The 13,565-nt window shown below is 40.9% G+C and overlaps 1 protein-coding gene across 4 annotated transcripts in view; it reads left to right on the forward strand.

The window, feature by feature from the left end:
* Positions 1-5,103: 5,103 nt before the first annotated feature.
* Positions 5,104-13,565, forward strand: part of DISP1 (dispatched RND transporter family member 1) — a 227,744-nt gene continuing 219,282 nt past the window's right edge. Inside the window, exon 1 of one of the 4 annotated variants that reach the window (XM_061160106.1) lies at positions 5,104-5,719. Coding sequence is in view for 1 of the 4 variants with exons in the window: in XM_061160108.1 (XP_061016091.1) it covers positions 5,949-6,000 (52 nt within the window). In the remaining 3 variants the exon portion in view is untranslated. Of the gene's footprint in view, positions 5,720-5,880; positions 6,001-13,565 lie in introns of those variants that run through there. The other 3 variants (XM_061160108.1, XM_061160103.1, XM_061160105.1) reach the window with 3 other exon arrangements.

The following is a 13,565-nucleotide window of genomic DNA, read 5'->3' on the forward strand; positions in this document are numbered from 1 at the left end:
AGTCCTTCCAAACATACCCACCCAAACTTTCAGTTAATGAGTATCATGTCAAGCATCCCTGGTGTGTTTCTCCTTTACATGTGGAATTCCCGTTGGGGTGGGTTTTAAAGAAGTAGAAATACCTGATCATTGTACAATGTGTCCACATGGAAATGATATGTTACATTTGAATTCCACAGGGGAAAAGACGTGAATAAGGCACTGTTTTATTTCCTGTTTGTAAATATGTTTACTTCAAGAGGGTGTGAATTAGTGTTGAAAATATTTTAATGGAATATACAAACCTATACAATTAGACCAAAATTAGATTTAGAAGAGGGGAGAATGGGGAATTATTGTTTAACAGGTACAGAGTTTCAGTTTTGGAAGATGCAAAAGTTCTGGAGATGGATGGGAGTGATGGTTATTCAACACTATGAATGCGCTTAATACCACAGAAATGCATAATTGAAATGGCTCAAATGAGCAATTTTATGTTTTGTATATTTTACCACAAAAAATCTAGACCAAAATATAAAAGTTCATGTTTTCAAAAATATTTCAGTTAAACTGAAGCATTTCTGGGGCAGCTCCCCCTTTAGGAAGAAAACACCACCCTCAATGTAATAAGACTTAGCTTTCACTTTAAGTGATATTATTTGAGCACAGAAGACTGAGATCTTCACAGAAAACACCTTTATTTGATACCTTGTAGTAGAGTTGGGAATTACTAATTGGAGAGCATTGGATGACCTTAATTGTTGTTCAATTCATAATCTTTTACTAATACAATTTTATTTATACATCAGAGAACCTGCTATTGTGATTGCTCCCAACTATAGACTAGTTTGGGCTTCCCTGGTGGCTCAGGTGGTAAAGAGTGTGCCGGCAATGCAAGAGAGCTGGGTTCCATCCCTGGGTCAGGAAGATCCCCTGGAGGAGGGCATGGCAACCCACTCCAGTATTCTTGCCTGGAGAATCCCATGGACAGAGGAGCCTGGCGGGCTACAGTCCATGGGGTCGCAAGGAGTCAGACACGACTGAAGCGACTTAGCACGCATGCACATAGACTAGTTTATTTTGCCATAGATTACTAAACTACTGCTTGTGCAAGGGGAAGAGGACGTGGTTTTGGATGTGCCTCTTAATGACATTGTTGTTTATGCTGGTGGTGAAACAAATAAAGATAAGAAAGATGATCAGGTATGAACTAAAGAGAATAGAGAATCTGTGAGTAAACTTTTTAAACATCTAGTCTTATTAGCTCTGTTAATTAACCTGTCTATCTGTCTGAGCCAGTCAGAGAATACTGAAAAAGAAAAAAAAGTAGGAAAACATTCCTTAAGATGTTCTTTCCTGGTTCAGAGGAATTATCTATCACCTGCTGACACTCACAAGTATCTTCTAAACAGTTGTCCTGGTTCTGCAGTCAGACTGATGCCATTATATAGATATGAGTGAACTCTAGAGGCCAGGAGAGAGGAGACTGGATAGTAGTGTACTTTTTAAAAAGTATATTTAATTATTTTGGCTGCACCAGGTCTTAGTTGTGGCAGAAGGGATCTAGTTCCCTTACCAGGGATCCAACCTGGACCCCCTGCTTTGAAAGTGCAGAGTCTTAGCCACTGGACCACCAGAGAAATCCCTATAGTACACTTTTAAGGTTTTCACAATAGCCTTTTGAGAGTATTAGACTCTTTCCACACCAAATAATCAGGTAAGTGGACTGGGAGAGAGCTTTTTGAACTAGTCCTATCTCTGGTACTATTGAACTATTCAACCTTAGAGAAACTGCTATGTTTAGCTGGACTTTAGCTCCCGCCTCTGTATAATGAAGAATTTGAAATATTGGTTTCTATAGAAAGACTCATAGACTTAGAAAATGAACTTATGGTTGTTGGGAGGAGGGGACAGTTAGGGAGTTTGGGATGGTCATGCACTCACTGCTATATTTAAAATACCAACAAGAACCTATATAGCACATGGAACTCTGCTTAATACCTTGTGGCAGCCTGGATGGGAGGGGAGTTTGGGGGAGAATGGACACATGTGTATGTATGGCTGAGTCCCTTCGCTATTCACCTGACACTATCACAACATTGTTAACTGGCTATACTCCAATACAAAATAAAAAGTTCTAAAAAAGAAGTGTGGGTTTCCAAAATCTTCCTACATATTTACATATTGATGGTGGTATGATTTGCTCCACCCATCAACACCATGGTAACTCTGACAGTTTTCCTGTAGGCAGCAGTGGGGGTGTGAAAATCTTCCTCCTACTGTTGGGCCTGGGGCTAGAAGCTGACTCCAAAGTTCTGGGGAGAAGACAGTGATGCAGAAAAGAGAGTGAACAGACAGCCTTGTGTCTTGTGGACTGATGTCTTGGTATTTCATTGCTAGGAATAAAAACCTACTAACATTAACCCAAGTCAAATGGGAACTTTACTGGAAGGACATAGAATTTCCTTAGAATTTAAGGACAGAAAGTTTAGCTGGACCTCATGGGGTTTGGATTAAAAAACTGAAAAGATAGAAACCAAGATGACCTAATTATTTCTCAGATAATTATGTCTTCTCTTTCCCCATCTTTCTCTCTTCCTTATCGTTTCTCTCTCCTCTTCCCTCTGGTTCCCCTACTCATTTTTTTTCTATAAGTGTGGGACACCTTGCTCATGCCTAACCCAATCCTGGGTTTATGTCACATTTCTATTTCAACATGAAAGGGAGACCAAGTGGAGGGCTATGTGTCAATGCTTAAATCCATGCATGAGAGACTTCTTAGCCTATTTGGGTTGTGTCAACATCCACTTCAGCTTTCTAGGTAGCTCAGTGGTAAAGAATCTGCCTGCCATGCAGGAGACACAAGAGAAGCAAGTTTGATCCCTGGGTCAGAAAGATCCCCTGAAGGAGGAAATGGCAATTCAATCCAATATTCCTGCTTGGAAAATCCTATGGACAGATGAGCCTGGTGGATTACAGTCTATAGAGTCGCAAAAAGTTGGACATGACTGAACATATGCTACATCCATTTCAGTTTGCTGTGGCAATGAATGTGGATCATTTGACTCAGTGCCTATTCAACAGGAGCTCTGGGAGTAGATTGTCTTAAACAAAATTACTTTGGTTGCAAATAGCAGAAATCTTTCTTGCCTAGTCAAGCAAAACAACAACAAAAAAAATGTTTCAGAAGTACACAGGGATATTTCCTGTAATCAAAGAAAACAGGTCAGGTACTGGGTCCTTGGTAAGGGGTGTTAATAGATCTTTTCTTTAGGGCACTGCCATGGGACTCAGCTTTAATGGCCATCTTTTCTCTGTTCCCTCAGTTCAGTTCAGTTCAGTTGCTCAGCCCTGACTGACTCTTTGCAACCCCATGGACCACAGCACACCAGGTTTCCCTGTCCATCACCAACTATCAGAGCTTACTCAAACTCATGTCCATCGAGTTGGTGATGCCATCCAATCATCTCATCCTCTGTCGACCCCTTCTCCTTCCACCTTCAATCTTTCCCAGCATCAGGGTCTTTTCCAGTGAGTCAGCTCTTCACATCAGGTGGCGAAAGTATTGGAGTTTCAGCTTCAGCATCAGTCCTTCCAATGAATATTTGGGACTGATTTCCTTTAGGGTGGACTGGTTGGATCTCCTTGCAGTCCAAGGGACTCTCAAGAGCTTCTCCAACACCACAGTTCAAAAGCATCAATTCTTCCACGCTCAGCTTTCTTTATAGTCTAACTCTCACATTCATGACTACTGGAAAAACCATAGCTTTGAGTAGACAGACCTTTGTTGGCAAAGTAATGTCTCTGCTTTTTAATATGCTGTTTAGGTTGGTCATAGCTTTTCTTCCAAGAAGCAAGCGTCTTTTAATTTCATGGCTGCAGTCACCATCTGCAGTGATTTTGGAGCCCAAGAAAATAAAGTCTCTCACTGTTTCCATTGTTTCCCCATCTATTTGCCATGAAGTGATAGCACCAGATGCCATGCTCTTAGTTTTCTCAATGTTGAGTTTTAAGCTCAAATCTGTGTCTTTCTACTCCATTCAGAGGTGATACTATGCCCTCTAAGTACAGATGTTCTACAAGATGTCCAGTGTTCCTTTTATATTACCTAATTCTATCTCCATATATTGCAACATAGTTTGTTGTTGGCAAAAGGAAAAGAATTAGAAAAAACTGCTATACCATTTATTTCTAAAAAGGAAAAATGGGGTTTGTTGTGCAAGAGGGTACTGATTAAACAGTAGCAAGTAAGAGAATAGAGGCAACAGTCCTCATTACTGTAGCTGGTAATGAAATTTCTTCCTTCTCAGCCCCTTCATCCCACGGTTGCCACAGCTTCATCTGGCCACTCAGTTGGTTGGGGTGATTTGCCCAGTAGACAACCCCAGGGTCTGAGCTCTGGTGGCCTTGCCTGTGTAGAGTTGTTGTAGTCATCCATCATTTTTACATCTGGGTATAACAGTTTAAATTGATGCTTTTGCACTGTGGTATTGGAGAAGACTCTTGAGAATCCCTTGGACTGCAAGGAGATTAAACCAGTCAACCCTAAAGGAAATCTGTCCTGAATATTCATTGGAAGGACTGATGCTGAAGCTGAGGCTCCAATACTTTGGCCACCTGATGTGAAGAACTGACTCATCAGAAAACTGACCACCTGATGCTGGAAAGGACTGAAGGCAGGACGAGAAGGGGCGATGGAGAATGAGATAGTTGGATGGCATCACCGACTCTACGGACATGAGTTTAAGTAAACTCCAGGAGATGGTGATGGACAGGGAAGCCTGGTCTGCTGCAGTCCATGGGGTCACAAATAGCTGGACGCGACTGAGTGACTGAACTGATGACAGCTTGAGAAAACACCCTCACAGGTACAATGTTCTATCCATGATCTTTCGAGTTATTTTCCTTTGATGAGCAGGCCAATCATGCTAATCAACCCATGACTCAGTGTTTAGTCTGTTCCCCTACAGATAATGCACTGATTCCCTGTTGCCTGGAGTCTAAAGTCTAAATTCCTTAGTATAATACAAAGCAGTCTTCCAGATCTGGGCTTCGCTCCTCTCATTGTGCTTCCTCCTGACTTCCTGATCGCAGACCTTGCTAAATTAGCTGTACCCTCCTCCAGATCCCTAATTAAACCAAGCTCTCTCTGGCATCCTTCTCTTCTTCATGCCTTTCCCTACCTTGTTTGACCTTTAATTCTTATTCATCATTCATTTCAGACTCACTGAGGAGCCAGTATTTCTAGAGCCTTGTGTCTGCTCACCTTCCTACTGCCACCATTGCCTTCAGCTCGGCCATAGTTCCTCTAATGCTAGATGGTTTCATTGCACTTATTTGCCCATATATCTGTCCCTATACTACCCTAAGTTTCCCGAGGGATGGGTCGCTGTTTGATTTACTCTGCCTAGTTCATTGCCCTGAGAGCCTCCCTCGCTTCATAAGATAGGGGCTTGCATCTGTTTACAGCCTAGTTGTTCAATAAGTGATATATAGCAGGTGATAAACATCTGGATTAAGGAATGAAGCAGTGCTGCCTTGTGGTGTTATTCATCTGTGTTTATATTTATGTCAATTTTCAACTAGATTGTGGGGTCAGGGGTCAGGGTCTGAGTCATCTTGTTCCTCTGGGGGCGTCAGCAAGAACAGCCCCTTGGTCAGGAGATTGCAGGTGCGTTGGCTCATCGGCTGTAAAGAGAAGCTGCAAGGAGAAAGACTTTTGGCGCCTTGGCCCTTCACGGTAAGCCTTTTTTCTCTCAGCTGGGTGCCTACGACCCCTGTTAACCCCCAGCGAATCCTCCTGACGTTCTGGCTAGACCCCACGGTGCGGTCTTTGCCCGCCGGCCGGCGGGGAGCGGGTGGGGCGGGACTTCCGCTCCCGCTCGCGAATGCCTTCCGGCGCGAGGCGGAAGCCCGGCTCCGGTCCAGGTCGGAGCCGGAGAGTCCCCAGGCACTTGTCTCCTCAGTGGATGCTTCTCGGCGCCTTCGCCGCCGCCCCGCGTCGCGGGACGCGGAGACCGGGTAGGGACGGGAGAATCGGGACTCCCCGCGCGGGCAGAGAGAGAACGGTGACCCCAGGTTTGAGGGAGGGGACTAGAATTGGGGGTCGGGGACCGGGGGCGGGGAGCTCTGAGGGCAGCCGTGAGGGTCTGGGGAGGGAGGCACTGGGGACCCTGAGGCCGGAGAGGCCCTGAGAAGGGGAGGGGGAGTGGCGGGTGACACTGGGCTGGAGGCGTCTCGGAGGAAGACTGTCCCCCTTGGGGGAGTGTCCCGGGACTTGGCAGACCGTCTGTGAGGGTGGCATGAGTTGGCAAAGGTTGTCTTGCTGAGAAGGCTTGAGAGCAAGGAGTCAGCCCTCTCTGAGGGTCATAGGTGAGGAGGACTCTTGACCTAACGGATCAGAAAGATGATCAGACCGCCTATTGGATGCTGAACTGCTGTTGCCTCATTTGCAATTAATGCTGGTTTACTGATGCGGCTTTTTTTTTTTTTTTTTTTTTTTAAACCCTTGTGAATTTCGGGGAAGAATTTACATTTCCAGGGAAAACTTGAACTCTTCCGCACCCAGGTTCAACTTATGTTGCATTTCTTTGTCAAATAGATAGTGCTTTAAAGTTATCCTCATACCAGCACGCCAGCCAAAGTTTTCCTTTTGGAATCTTTCCTACCTTGCAGAGTTTAGGTTGTCTTATTTCCTTTATCATGCAGTCAGCTTCTAAATGCGTTTAGTGATAATTACAGTGATAATTACATGGAAAGCCAGTGCAGTCACGTTGTCAGTTACTGTTCATTGTTTCTCTGCATAACTTTGTAATGTATTTTTACTCAAAGTTATCCTGTTGTGTTTAGTTTTTGAGTAGCAATTCCCATGGATTTACTGTTACTTTTTATTTCTGCTACAAGGAAAACATGTATTTTCCATGGGTAGATTTTTTAAAAGTATTGATAACCCAAGATCTGTTGTTATATACACATTAGCTTATTTAGTTTTCCTTATTGGCGATTGTGTAGTGTGTGGGCTTGCTTTTATCATTACCAGAGGTAATTATTATTAATTTTAGTTATTGCTGCATTTTATTTATGTTTTATTGACTACGCTTAGTATGTACTTCCTAATCTACATCATTATAGTGTCTCACTTCTGTGTACTTACAAAGACTGTTTTAGCTTTAGGTAATGGCAAATTTTGTATTTTTGTCACAAACTGGGCAAGGTACCTAGGGAGAGCGTTGTCCTTAGTGGAGGGTGATATCTGATGATTGAGTCTTTTGCTTGTTTCAAGCAGCTTATATTTCAAATGTTAACATTTTTTTAAAATTTTTAAAACTACAGTATTGGTTTGTAGATCTTTTAGATCTGATTTAGTGGTTTTACTTGCGCTAATTCAAGTAAACTTGAACAGTTTATGTTTATTGATGGCTTGGTGTCTTGCTAGCTTGTAAACTCTTTTCCTTAGCTTTAATGAGGTGTAATTGACAAATCAAAATTGCGTATACTTGAGGTGTACAACGTGATAACTTAATATGCATGTATATTGCAAAATGATTATCACAGTCAAACTAATTAACAAACCATCACGTCACATAGTTACTTATTTCTCTCTTTCGTTTTGTGGTAAGAACACTTAAGATGTACTCTTTTAATAAATTTGAAGTGTACAACATAGTATTATTAAGCTAAACTCTTGATGGCCTTGAAAATTTATGCTTGTGTAAGATTGTTGTTGGAGAACGCAAGGGCACCCCACTCCAGTACTCTTGTCTGGAAAATCCCATGGACGGAGGAGCCTGGTAGGCTGCAGTCCATGGGGTCCTGAAGAGTTGGACGACTGATCGACTTCACTTTCACTCTTCACTTTCTTGCATTGGAGAAGGAAATGGCAACCCACTCCAGTGTTCCTGCCTGGAGAATCCCAGGGATGGAGGAGCCTGGTGGGCTGCCGTCTATGGGGTCGCACAGAGTCAGACACAACTGAAGCGACTTTAGCAGCAGCAGCAAGATTGTTATAACTTCATGTGTTTAGGGGCAAACCTGAAACTTTCAAGTGGAAAGCATTAGGTAAACAATGCTGTAACATGAAAGGAAATTGAATAATTTTTTAAATTAGAGAGTGAAAAGATGATACTGATCTTTAAAGCTATTGAATTAACTGTCAGGTAGATTTCTATATGTTTTAATTCAATCCTATTTCTTTAGACAATACTGTTTTTCTGAAAAGGCCTTTTCTGATTTTTCCATATATTGTTGATTTGAAAATGTGTTCTTTCCCCCTTTCCCTTGCTTTTAGGAGAAAGCCTGTAGGTTCTTAGACATTAGTTCATAGGAGAGGAAGTGCTCACTTTTGAAACACAAGAGACCTGCCTTCTGTAGCAAGTTTCTAGTTATATGTCTGAATAGTATGTTTGAAATTTGATTGCTTTGTGTTCTGGATTATCTTTGGAATTTTTATCTTTTGTTCTAATGTTGAGTAAATTTTTTAGCCTTCTCTAGATAAATTCTAAGTATTATTTTGTAGGATTTAGATGTATTTTACAGTTTAACCAGTAGTGGCATTTTTTAAAAATCAGGGTGTGGCAAATTACTCATTATTCTTATGAATTTGCTGTTTTTTATTTCTGCCACACTGAAACATGTATCTGTGCATTGGAAGAACTGTTAAAACAGCTATAATCAAAACTCCCTTGATATACACATGCTGGCATGTTTCTTTTTAATCACCAGTTTGTAATACGTGAAGTAGCTTGTTATATTGAGTTTTTTGATTCTGTACTCTGATTGGGCTTTCTTGGTGGCTCAGTGCTAAAGAACCTGTCTGCCAATGCAGAAGATGTGGGTTTGATCCCTGAGTGGGTAAGATCCCCTGCAGAAGGAAATGGCAACCCATTCCAGTATTCTTGCCTGGGAAATCCCATCAACAGAGGAGCCTGGAGGGCTACAGCATGGGGTTGCAGAGTTGGACACGACTTAGTGACTAAACAACAACAACAACAACTCTCTCGTTATCAATTTTATGATTATGTAGTCCATTCTCAGTTATCTGCATACCCTAGTTGGCAGCCATTCCCTGCCTTTTGATGGAGTCAGGAGGATTTGTTATAGCTTTGAACAGGGAGATACCAAGCAGAGTGTTGATCTGCTGCTTTTACCATCCCACTGTGCATTGCCTTTGATGCCGGCCCTTGGCAAGATTAACTGAGGCATAGTCGACTCCTTTTAAAATCTCTTTCTGTCCTTTTTCTTTCGCTGAGTTAGACCTTTTTTTTCATAGTGACTAAGATGACATGGCCCTCCATATGATGTAAGGGGAACAGAGTGGCCAAAAGGACTGCAGTTATGTTAGTAGAGCCTTGTTCATTCTGCTGCGTCTGAGCCCATAAATCTTGGCAAATTTTCCAGCCTCCAGGCATTAGGTTATGGCTGTGAACCACTTGTTTACATTATTGTTGTTTGAAAAATAGTTTTAATGCTAAATCATAATTGATTGAGGTGATATATAGAGACTCTACTTAGTTCTGCTTGAGAGAGGCATCGCATTAGATTTTATATGAGCTTTTCTATTAAAGTGATAATGATATGCCTCACAGTTACAAATATTGTGGAAAGTACACTGATTGCTTTTAGTATTTGTTGTATCTTATTATTAGTTTTTGTTTTTATTTTGAGATCCCAAGGTAAAGAAAAACTATTGGATACAAGATTTGGGCAGAAGTTGAAGAGGCTGACTATTACTGGTGACATGTTAAGGGTAATGTTTGAAGCTGTCTGCAGTGGTTGGAAGGAGTGTCTAAACATTAAGATTGTTTCATATTGCCAGTGCCTGGTGATGATAAGAAGCAGAAAGACTTTTAGTTGCATTTATTATTGTTTTAAAATACCCTGCAGACAGTGTGCTCCCTCATTGCCTGTAGCGGGCAGGGAAAAAAAATCCCTTCCATCTCTCCCACCTCTGTGAGAATGACCTGGCAGAGGCTGGGAAGTCAAAGTTTATATGGTAATTAGGAGTGTTGGAGAGGTTTAAGGGAAGGGTTGAAGGTTCAAGAAGTGTCAGTTGCTTAGTCCTGTCCAACTCTTTGTGATCCCATGGACTGTAGCCCACCAGGCTCCGCTAGTCCATGGGATTCTCCAGGCAAGACAAGAGGGAGACGACATATATGTATGTGTGTGTATGTGTGAAAGTCACTCAGTAGTATTTGACTCTATGCGACCCCATGGACTATACGGTCCATGGAATTCTCCAGGCCAGAAAACTGGAGTGGGTTGCCGTTCTTTTCTCCAGATACACGTGCGCACATGCGCGCGCACACACACACACACACACACACACACTATTTTGATTCGCATTGTTATATGGCATAAACCAACACAACATTGTAAAGCAATTATTCTCTAATTAAAAAACAAACTAAAAAGACATGTGAATAAAAAACAAATATTGAGGTTTATTTGCAAAATTGAGAGGAAGTAAGCGTTGGGATTGATGAGAACACTGTAGATGCCAGAAGACCAAGCACTATTTATGAGTGAACTTGTGTTAATTACAGCAGAGGAGGGAGGGCAGGCCCTACGAAGTGACACATAATCAAGTTACAGACTTTCCCACAAAAACTAGTAAGGTAAGCAGTAACAGTCAATTAGTCAACTCCTAATATTTTAAACCTAAATGATGACTATTTCATAGTAATTGAATAAAGTTGCAAAAATAGAAATAGTACAGGGAACCACCTGTATACTGTTTACTCAGATTCACCTATTTTTAGCATTTTACCTTATTTGCTTTATCACTTAAATAAGAGCACTTTTGATGAAAGTAGAAAGCTCATATAAAACATGCTCCCAAGTACAACTGCTAACTTATTTCTTTTCCTAATAAAGTTATTTATTGGTTCTAACTCTCTGAGTTCTAGAGCTGGAAAGGACCTTGGGAAATAATCTGATTGACTCCCTTAAGGGTATTAAGTGTTAACCAATCCAGGACAAATAGGTTTTGAGCTCTAAACCTCTATAGCCTCTTCCAGGGCCTTATCATCCTGACATGTTGGATTCGTTTCATTTGATCTCAGAAAAAGCATGTAAAATGTTATTCTCTAGACCTGCCTGTAGTCTCGCTTGCAACCATTAAGTCCACCTCTTCTGAATCTCATTTCCTTTTCCTATAGAAAACAGCTGAACTGCATTCTTTAGAAGAACACAAAACTTATTCTATAATAAGTACCTTGTTACTTTTCTTTGGATAAGACTCTCTTTTCCTTCAGGTTTCTACCCAGAACATGCTTTTTGTCTCTCTAGTTAAATCATAAGGTCTGAACTTGGTTGATTTTATAAGATAATAGGTTTTTCATATCCTTTTTAAAGTGAGGTGAACAGAGCTTAGAAGAGTCTGACTAATGTAGAATAATAACAATGATAAGTTATGTATAAATTAGATAGTGCTTTTCTTATTTGGTCCTTTGATCCTTGGGGCAGGAGAGGTGGTATCCTTAGTTCAGAGGTAGAAAAACTTGAGCCACAGAAAGGTTCACTGACTAGCTAGGCTGGGCTGGAACTGGGATGCAGCTATTCAACATTTTTGAATGAAAACACTGCACTTGTACAACTGATTTTTAAATTGAGATGCGTGACTTTACACTTGCTTCCTGTTAAATTTTATCCTGCCTGTGTTTCAGTTATTCACCATTTTAAATGAAAAGTCTTCCAACCCTAAATCCAGTTCTCTTTTCCACTGCATCTCACTTTGAGGTCCTTATATACCATGTATTTTAAAATGTACCTTAAAATCACTTGGCTGTCTTTATTTCTTCTCTCCTTTCTCTAACATAACTTGCTACTAGGGAAATAAATAGCGTCTGTTGACTCAGCTTGTACTTTTTCTTCTGCACTTAAAAGAATATCATTGCAGAATTGGATGAACCTGTAACAGTCCCTTAATCCATTCTTCTACCTGATTTGGGTACCCTGATAACACTTCTTATCCCAGAGGACTTCAGGCCCTTGCCCGAATACATAGAGTGACTAGGTAGGTGTTCACTTCCTTTTTATGCAACAGATCCAAATTACCTATTGTGTGTGTTTTTTTAAAATCTAGTTGGTTTTAGTTGTAGAGAAACACAGAAGAACTATTTCCTCTTTGCTATATAAAGTTTTGTCACATATTTAAAATAACTATGTCTTATTATCTCTTCTTCAGGTTAAATAATGCCAATATCTAGATCTCTCACTATCCCAATTGTCTTATTCTGGATGCAGTAGATTGTCAGTATTCTGAAAATTCAGCTTCCATCATTGTCTGCACTAGTTTAGGTGTCTGATCAAGGCAGCAAATAGTGGGACAGTTAACTTCCTGTAAAGTGGACCATACTCTTTTTGTCCAAAATTGTGTGAATATTCAAGTAGACACATCTTGCTCTTATATTAAGCATTTGGTAAGCCAAAGCCCCCTAGATTTCTGCAGGAGGAACTCTCTGTTAGTGTGGTCCTTGTACCCGTAGAGCTGATTTTTAAATTGAAATGCATGACTTTACACTTACTCTCTATTTAATTTTATCCTACTTGTGTTTTAGCTATTCAGCATTTTGGCTTATAAAGACGTATATTGGTCTCAATATTCTTGTTTGCATATTAGCCATCCTTTTCAGCTTTGTCCTCTCTATTTATAATACTTATTCCTCAGAGATTGTGTTGAGTCAGGGCTGGCTTTGGGCTGTTTGTGGCTAAGTAGCTAATGCACCTTGTAGGTTTAGAAGTGGGTCATATAGAAAGTTTTCTGCAGAGAAATGTGAGAAGTGCTAGTTCCCTGGACCTGGTTGCCTTATTCCCTGGGAGACCCAAGAATTACTTACAGACCATTTCAAAGCCTTGCTGTTTTTTCCCTCTTCCTTCCACTCACTTTTACATGCATGTCTCTGAAGAATAGAAAAATAACTAAATCATTGAAATTATGTTCTAACATGCCTGTCTCTCTTAGCTCTCAAAACTGAATGTCACTGCTTAACTTAGAATAGTTGGAAACTTGGTTTAAAGAAAGTATCTGGGACCCTCCCTTATTTATGTTTACTGTGTTGCTTTGAGATTTAGTCTTTGAAGTACTTAAAGACTATGGGCTCTTACTTACACTCTAGGGCTTCCCTGGTGGCTCAATGTTAAGAATCCACTTGCCAATGTGGGAGATGCAGGTTCCATCCCTGGGTGGGGAATATCCCTTGGAGAAGGAGTGCGAGCTCACTCCAGTAGTCTTGTCTGGAAAAATCCCATGGACAGAGGAGCCTGGTGGGCTGCAGTCCATGCGGTCGCAAAGAGTCTGACATGACTTAGCCACTGAGCATGAGCATGATTCACACTCTAAGACTTAAAACTGCCATGAACTATAAAAAGGTTTTTAAAGAGAGACTTGTACTTGGAAACAGTAATTAACATTCTTAGAAACTAGGCTTGCAGTTGGCCTTAGTCCATTATATATGTGTGTGTATAATATGTAGACTTATATGGAGATTATTTCCACTTTCAGTCAATGTCAAGCCTTTAAATTTTTAATCTAGTAATCTCTTACACAGACAGTGCAGATACTGAATGTTTTTGCCCTCTTGAATGCT

The sequence above is a fragment of the Dama dama genome, chromosome 14 (assembly GCF_033118175.1).
Source record: "Dama dama isolate Ldn47 chromosome 14, ASM3311817v1, whole genome shotgun sequence".
NCBI lineage: Eukaryota > Metazoa > Chordata > Mammalia > Artiodactyla > Cervidae > Dama > Dama dama.